The sequence below is a fragment of the Ascaphus truei genome, chromosome 2 (assembly GCF_040206685.1).
Source record: "Ascaphus truei isolate aAscTru1 chromosome 2, aAscTru1.hap1, whole genome shotgun sequence".
Classification (NCBI taxonomy): domain Eukaryota; kingdom Metazoa; phylum Chordata; class Amphibia; order Anura; family Ascaphidae; genus Ascaphus; species Ascaphus truei.
In genome coordinates this window covers 132698635-132707452 of record NC_134484.1, presented here as the reverse complement: position 1 = coordinate 132707452, position 8818 = coordinate 132698635, and the positions used below count along the sequence as shown (strand labels likewise).

Genomic DNA, 8818 nt, shown 5'->3' with positions numbered 1-8818 from the left:
GAATGAAGCACACATTCTCCTTTAGAAAAAAACTCATCCACAAATACAAAGAAGGCTATTTAAACTCCAGAAAACGGCAGGTTGTTCAGATGTAGATTGTATACTTTATGTGAGACTGAAATTGTAATTAACTTAACCCCATTGTTGCCAGAAATGCATTGCTCAGCGTAGTGCTTTACTGACAACTTGCAATGCAGGATTTAATATGAAACCTCTTTTTTTGATGCTCTCTCACTTACCGTGCACTGACTTTTTTCTCCTATCAACTAAAACTTACTAAAAACAGCGATTGGTGCAGTGCAAAGCACCTTTAAACTTGTTTTCTAGTAGAGTGTGCACTTTTGGTTTTGCTGCATTAACATTCTTGAAGCGGCCGCAGCAATCAATTTAGGCCCTTATGCAAATGAAGGTAACAAATTGACTAATGAATACCTCCTTTAGAAAGAAATGCACTCAAGTGAATGTTACATTGTTAACTAAACTATAACCTTTATTTGTGTAGAATAAAAACTTTTATTCTCTGGTCATTAATAACACACGTTGAAGCCAACACAAACTCTAACATGGGGGAATGCAGGAGGTTGTAATGTGCAGTCAAAATTCCAATTGATTAGAATGGTCTCTCTGTGCTAGTCTGATTTATTACTTTTTGATACAGACCATCTCATTGTTTTAGTTTAAATCATGCACAGGCGGCCTGTATACATGACACTAAGTGGTCAGTATTTCATGTTTATATTTAGTCCTTCTGACTATCGTTATATAATAGATGAGGTTAAAAAAAAAACATGCGTCCTTCAAGTTCAACCTATGCTTTATTTAGACAACAGATACATATCCTATATTTGTTCTTACAGTATATTGATCCGGAGGAAGGCAAACAAAACCCCCCCAGTGGAACATCATCCAATGATGTCTCATAAGGGGAAAAATAAATTCCTACCCGAGTTGCAATATTGGCAATCAGATTTCTCCCTGGATCAACATCCTTGTCATGTTTACTTATTTGGTATATCCCTGTATATCTTTCCATTCTAAAAAGATGTCCAACCTTTTTTTTAAATATATCTATTGTATCTGCCATCACAGTCTCCTTTGTGGCAATGAATGCCACATGTTAACTGCCCTTACTGTAAAGATCTTTCCTTTGTTGCTGGTGAAATCTCTGTTTCTCCAACCTTAAAGGATGACTGCGTGTCGTTTCTACTGCCCCCTTGGGATGAAATTATTTTTAAAGCTCCTTGTAATGACCCTGAATATATTTGTATATAGTTATTCCCTCTTAGACCGCTCTTTTCTAATGTAAACACATCTAAATGAGCTAGTCTCTCTTCATACATAAGATTTGGCTCGTCTCTGCACTTTTTCTAGTTCCCTAATGTCTTTTTTGTGGAGTGGTGCCCAAAACTGTACTCCATTTTCAAGGTGCAATCTGCAATCTTACTAATACTTTATACAGTGGCATAATTATGCTTCCATCCCTACCCCGTTTAATGCAAGATATCTGATTTGAATTAGCTGCTACTGCCTAACATTGGGCACTATCATGCTATCCTGCTCAACAAACTCCAGAGCTCTGGAATAGGGAAGCATGCTTTAAACTGGTTTCAGTCCTACCTATCAGGTAGATCCCAACATGTGTCCATCTCTGGCTCTAACTCTAACCCCCTGGCTATCACCTGTGGCGTCCCACAAGGCTCTGTTCTGGGGGCCCTACTCTTCTCAGTGTTCATCAATGATCTTCCCACAGCTTGTAAGGAAGCCTCAATACACATGTATGCAGACGACACAATCCTATATGCACACAGCCATAGCCTCTCTGACCTTCAACACATACTTCAGTCTGACTTTTTGAGACTCGAAAACTGGATTTCCCAAAACAAACTGTTTTTAAACACTGACAAGACTGTAACAATGGTATTTGGGACCAAGACTAAATTTGTAAAGCTTCCAGTGACTGAGCTCCAGATCAGAACCAACGCTAACACCACCCTAACTCCTGTTACTAGTTTTAAATACCTGTGCATATGGTTTGACTCCCACTTAACATTCGGGATGCACATTAATACCCTGACAACCAAGACCTATGCCAAACTAGGGGTACTTTACAGGAACAAATCCTCCCTAAGTCTCCTGGTCAGAAAACGTATCGCACAGCAGATGCTAATGCCAATTATTGACTATGGAGACATAGTATATGGCTCGGCACCTCAAACCCACCTTAGCAAACTTGACACCCTCTACAACTCAATTTGTCATTTTGTTCTCCAGTGCAACTATAACACACATCACTGCGAAATGCTCAAAGAACTAGATTGGTCATCACTCGAGTCTAGGCGCAAAGTTCACCTTTCCTGTCTTGCCTTCAAATTCTTTGTGGGCAAGCTACCTGAACAAGCTCCTCAACCCTACTCCATGCAGCACTTATCACCTGAGATCAGACTCCAAAAGACTGTTCATGGTCCCAAGGCTCAACAAAGTATCCGGCCGCTCCTCCTTCTCTTACGTACACCCCAAAACTGGAACAACCTACCAGAGACTCTTACATCCACCACCAGTCTAAGTTCTTTCAAAACTAAGGCTGTCTCACATTTTAATGTGGTCTGTAACTGTTTCATACGCCCATAATACACATTATCTTTAACTGTGCACGCAATGTCTTGTATATAATGTATACCCTGCTCATTATGTAACTGTATTTGTAAACATGTATTATTTGTTTTAACTCTGTGCCCAGGACGTACTTGAAAACGAGAGGTAACTCTCAATGTATTACTTCCTGGTAAAATATTTTTATAAATAAATAAAATAAATAATAAAACTATTGCTAATCTTGCACTAAATCCTACCTCATCAAGGATTGTCCTAATTTTTCCCCATTTAATTTGTAAGTCGCCTGTTTATTTTTTTATTTGATACATTCAGTTTAGATACATTGCATTCTGAAATAATGCCCAATTGATTGATACAGTCTTGTCAGAGATCCATTCCCCTGTAGCCTCCTGGAACCATATATTAATAGAGGATCCTATGATATGAGGCACATGTACATTCAGTGAAATTAGACTCTTCTGTGCCTCCCACAGAGAGATCGCTGTGCTATGCTCCGTTCTGAAGCTGAACCCCATCCGCTGCCACATGATGCTGTGTGTCATTCAATTACCCACACTCCTCTAGTCCACCCTGCAGCATTTTCAAGGGCAATCAACCAAAACCTATGACTGGTGCAGCGCGGAGCTTCTTTTAAAGTGCACTTTTTTTGTGGTTGCATTAAGCATTTGAAGCTGCCTCCATGCAATTTAGACCCTTATTTAAATGAAGGTAACAAATTGACTTCAGTATTTTTCTGAAAAACAAAACTGGCGTATTTTTATTGTATTTTTTAACAGAAAATACAATGCGTGTCCCTAACAAAACACTGACTGTATACACAAGTGCCTACTTTAGCACTCCACCTCCTTTGACAATAAGACCTAAAACCTTCCCAGATACTGAGCCCCAAGTGTTGCATAGCATTCAAACTTTTGCCAATAGCACAGAGATACAGGAATAGGGTACGACATATTATGTATGAAGCTACAAAAGTGTATTGTGCCGTTTATTTGAAATGTGTATTTTAAAATATGTTTACATTAGCTGGTGAGAAGCAAAAATCAGGGCAGCCTTATTAGCTATAGTTACTATGCGGCACTGAGAATCAGGACACAACACAATGCTGCAAATGGTTTGTAACGTGTCACTGCTTAGCACCACTAGTTTTTGTTGTGCAGAGACAGCATCCATATTTCCTATCACAATTTGTCCAGAGATAGCTGCTAAGAAGTGCCTTATCACACCCAACAAGTGAAGTCTTCTCTCTTTTGGACATTCTGAAGGTCTGTGATTTGTTTTGAGATCACTACTGTATATAAGATGATAACAAGTTTAGTCTATCGCTGGGTATGAATATTGCTTCGTACTTTCCCCCAACTGCTGAACCGGCAATTATAAGTCAATAACCAATACTATACTAGATACTGAACATGGGATTTTATCAATTATATTACAAATCACAGATGGCCGCCAGAGATGTTGAATCATTTTGAATTAATTTCTTACACAGTGCTTCCAATGTACACAGCACTGCCTAGAACGGATACTGGAATCATAGCCTGGTACCAGCATGTAAAGCACATTACACTACTCTGTGTCCCCAAAAATCCGATCTCCTTTTATTTCCTGATTCATTTCAATAACCGCAGTAACTTGGAGGCATCACACATGTAGAACCAATATCTTGTCATGGCATTAAATGCTGCTGTACTTATTCTCTGCATTGGCAAATCATTTGGGAGTTTATTACATCTTTATCATCATATCCGTTTGTTAAACATGCAATGGAAAAACCTAAAGAGATCTTTTCAAAGCTTGTGGGACACAATGGAAAGAGAAAAAAAAAAACAGACTGTTGAACTTTTTTTGTGTGTGCAGAGTTTCCATTCAAACATTATCTGCCAATCATCCCTGTTAAGGTTACTACATGTTCTTTCACATCCCGGTAATACTCTATATCTTTCCACTCCCTCTGGTTCAGACCCTAACAAGAGTCTTTCAGACATGCATTACCCAAATACAGGGCATTAAAAAAAAAATATTATGATTAATTTAATTATCATGTTCTGTGTAACTTTTAACTCTTATTCTGTCAATTAACAAGTTCTTTCCCGGTTTCATTTCAGCTGCTGAATCCCGTCTGTTCTTTGCATGGGGAGGAAGCTCATTACCAGGGTGCACAGTTCTAAAGATGGTGCTGTTCTTTTTCAATACACGGGCAGCACAAACATTCATTTAGATGCACTTGTTTCGGAGCTAACAAAAGAATACAGATAAGGCACATATAGAAATACAGCCAAGTGACTTAATACATCGTTGGTCGTTCATTAGAGGACATTTGCTGTTCCCAGGAGTAAACCGGCCAATACCCCCAAACTAATAACCACTGAAATCAAGGGATCTAACTTTCTTAGATCCCTTCCACAGCTGTCCATGTAAAAGCCCTGTAAATAATACACACTATTATATATAATGTATTCAGTTTATTGGCTATTATTGTACTGTAAAATCTACCAAACTTTAGTGAATAACCCCGACAGGGCCGCCGACAGGGTGGGAGAGCCGGGACAAGTGTCCTGGGCCCGGTGGGTGTGGGTGGGTGCCTAGCTGGCTGGCACTGAAAGTTGAGCCCGGCCAGAGGTCAGGACCAACTTTTGCGTCCCGCTGTTGTGGGCCCCAGTTCTTCCCAGCTGCTGCAGGCCTCCCTCTCTCTGCCATGCCGGTGTGCGCTGGAAGCTGGGCACGGCGTGGGATAGAGAGGCAGGTCCAGGAGGCCTGCTGAAGCTGGGGAGATCCGGGGCACCAGAGGCCTGAGACCATCCCCAAAGTAAGTGTGTGTGTGTTGTATGTATTTGTAGTATGTATTTGGGGGTGGTGGGTAATTTAGTATTATTGTGTGGAGGTAATTACCTGTATTGTAGGGGGATTGTGAGAACGGAATTGATTGAGAGGGGGGTTAAGTGAAAGCAGAGGGGGGAATGAGAAGGGGTGTAAGAGAGCGAGTGAGGAAGAGACAGAGGGGTGAAGGGGTGAGAGTGAGTGAGGAAGAGGAGAGAAATACATGGGAAGAGGGGGGGAATAGAGGAGGGGGCTCGCGAGGTGTGAAAGGGGGGTGTGTGAAAGGGGGCGTGGCTCGCAAGACTGCTGACAAAGAGAGGGGGGGGGGAGAAACCTGTCGGCGGCCCTGAACCCCAATAGACTTTAAAATCCCACATTGTGGGATCTATATTTTAGACTATCTAACCCCTTAATGGGAGCCAAGCATCCTGGTAATGCTTGCCAGGCAATAGCAATAGCTTGCCTTCAAATGGGTAAACTGTTAATCGGCGTTCTGGGCCCACATTTTCAGCATCTGTTCTGTGTGTATGGGTTGGTGCGATGTAGAGCTCTGACAATCCCACATTTTGTGTCCGGTGGTGAAACAACGGACTCTTCATGTCTTCTAAGTTGGTTTTTATGCTCCTGCCCGCTCTGTATAAACAAGCAGTGCTTCTCCGAGGACACCAATCAGGAAGCTGCGGAGATGAAAATGCACAAGAAGATTGTTAAATAGACAAACAACCACATAAATAACAACAAGTGGGTTACACAAAAATACTTCTTTGTTCTTTCTTCTCAAGTAAGTTAGATCACAGCAATGGAAGTGTTAACCCTGCTACAGCTGAGAGCATGTTGTCCAGTTGGTAGGTTTGAGTGACTCATGTTTTGAGTATATGTTTATTTTGTGATGGGGATTCTGATTGAATGCAGCAGATATATACACATATACACACACCGTTGATGTTTGTTTGGCTTCTGCAGTTCTAATGCCATTACATTTAGGATGGAGGAAACTGTTCAGCCCCCTACCAGGTGCCCGGCTTTCTCCCTGCTCTGGGAGAATGGGGAAATCCCGCAGCACCCTTTTGATCCTCTCACTGAACCCAGGGTACCGCGGAAACCCGTTGAGAAATAATGTAGTAGAGGTTACATTAGAAGAAAAAAAAAAAAAGCTTCTCACCATCATTTTCATTTTGAGATAGCCACTAAAATAGTACAGTGTTATTTTTAAGGGGGTTTGTACTTTAGTTACAATTCATTTGAAATGGCATCAATCATTTATAATATATTTTGCTAAAACAGACCTCAAAAACAAGAAGGACTGAACTGTATTTTAAGAGACCCGACATTCTCACAGTACAGATTTATTGAACGACTAGGGAACATGTTCCGATAAGAATGACATGCCAAATCTAAGGGAGTTATTCAGTCAAATGAGATAGTGTTGATCGGGTAATAGTACAGTTTAATGAATAATCTCCTACGAGTTATTTTTTGTATTTTTTTTTTTAGTAGCCACATACTTTAGACCAAACTTTTTTTTTAAACCAGAACTTCCAGTATAATTTCCTTTTTGGTCCAGGCAGGTTTGTGGATCTGTCTGAGACATGTGAATGTGCATTTTATTTGCTGTACTGTGTTTGGTCCACAAATCCGCAACTCATTTTGGTTGTTGGATCTTGCCAGCTCTGAACTGGCCCCATTCCAGTTCTTGCACAATAAACTATCCATGACAAACCTAACTAGCCCAAGCAACAATCTTGTATTTAAATCTCAAAATTTAGTTTTCTTATGAAACAATAAAGCTCCTTACTAAATAAAAAAAAAAAAAAGCTTATAGACTACTTACCAAAGGTGCTATGCCAGGGCACATTGCCATTTCTTTTTTATTAAGACTAATAAGAAGCTTTAGTATATGTTATCTTTTATGCAGCAGTGCCATCTACATGGACGCTTTTAGATGAGTGACTGTGTACAATGTGTGTGTAAGACAAAAGACGTTTACCCAGCTGTATCTGTGCCAACTACCATCATCTTAAATGGACAGTCCCATGTAGTAGGCCAAAAGTCTGTAGGTGATGTGATTTTTTCAGCTGCTGCTGCAAGTCATTATTCAAACTCGCACACTGCACAAATGGCAGCAGGGAGATCAAAGCTTTTTGCAGCAACCCTTAAAGAACTGTTCAAGACATTGAATTAGGAAGAAAAAGGAATCAAAATCAATGGTGAATATTTGAGTCACCTACGATTTGCAGACGATATTGTTATTTTTGCCACAATTCCAGAAGACCTGCAGCAACAAATCAGAGGACGGGCAGAAGCAAGTAAGAAGGTTTTGGGCCTCCATATGAATCACAGCAAAGACCAAAGTGACGTTCAACAAATGTGTCAACTTTGCAAAGATTGAAATAAACGGAATAGAACTAGGAGTCGAAGACTATGTCTACCTTGGCCGGCAAATAAAAATGGTTGGGAATCATTTGAATGAAATGAATAGGAGAATGAAGATAGGATGGAGCGCATTTGGAAGAACCAAGACAATCTTTCAAGGGAGCCTTCCACTGTTACTGAAAAGGAAAGTTTTCGACCAGTGTACTCTGCTTGTGGTCACGTATGTATGTAAAACATGGACCCTAAATGCCAAGCGAATTCAGATGATTCAGACAACCCAAAGAAGTATGGAGAGATGCATGATTTGTATTACCTGGAGACAGGAAAAATTAATGAATGGGTTCAAAAACAAACAAAAGGTTTGTGACATCATCACATGGGTGAAGAAATTAAAATGGCAGTGGGCAAGACTGTGGCGGTGAGGGTGTACCCAGGCCAGTAATAAAGGTATTTGGCCCGGCTGGGTGCCCCTGAGCCATATGGGGGAATTGTGATTGTCAGCTCTTCAACCCAATCATGGCATGTAACTGCACTTGTAATAAAGGTGTATGTGTATTTTTATTGTTCCAGGAGGGCCAACCAGCGGAGATGTGCAGGGCGTGAGTTTCAGGGGTGATTTTACGGTGGACTTTTGTCAGGATGTGTTTGGGTAGAAGGGGGCCAGTGTTGCGGGTTACCCCAAAACATGTACTCAGGAATCCCCCAGATACCTGAGGAACACAGACCACCAGACAAAAACCTCCCTAGAAAGCAGTTTGCAGCTCACCGCCAAATCTCCCTGCTTCAGGACAGACCAGGACAGTAAGAACGGGCAGGGAACTGAATTACATTACAGGTCCCGGTATATGTCCAAACCCCAGAGCCCAGTGTGGGGTTCAGTACATCTCTCACCAAGTATAAGGTGAAGAGAGTTATAGGTGTTTTAAGTTAAAGCAGAGATTCCCAACCTTTTTTGTGTTAGCAAGAAGGGGTGAAGGAAGAGACTTCAATAACCCTATAATAATCCATGCAGCCC

General features: G+C 41.0%; 1 protein-coding gene across 9 annotated transcripts in view; it reads right to left on the bottom strand.

Annotated features, from left to right (window-relative positions):
* Positions 1-3343: 3343 nt before the first annotated feature.
* The window catches only part of SLC35D4 (solute carrier family 35 member D4), a 154031-nt gene continuing 148556 nt past the window's right edge, over positions 3344-8818 (bottom strand). For 6 of the 9 annotated variants that reach the window (XM_075585076.1, XM_075585071.1, XM_075585083.1 and 3 more), the window contains one exon: positions 3344-6107. In XM_075585076.1, the coding sequence (XP_075441191.1) occupies positions 5832-6107 (276 nt within the window). In that variant the 3' untranslated portion in view covers positions 3344-5831. The remainder of the gene's footprint in view (positions 6108-8818) is intronic. The other 3 variants (XM_075585092.1, XM_075585080.1, XM_075585111.1) reach the window with 2 other exon arrangements.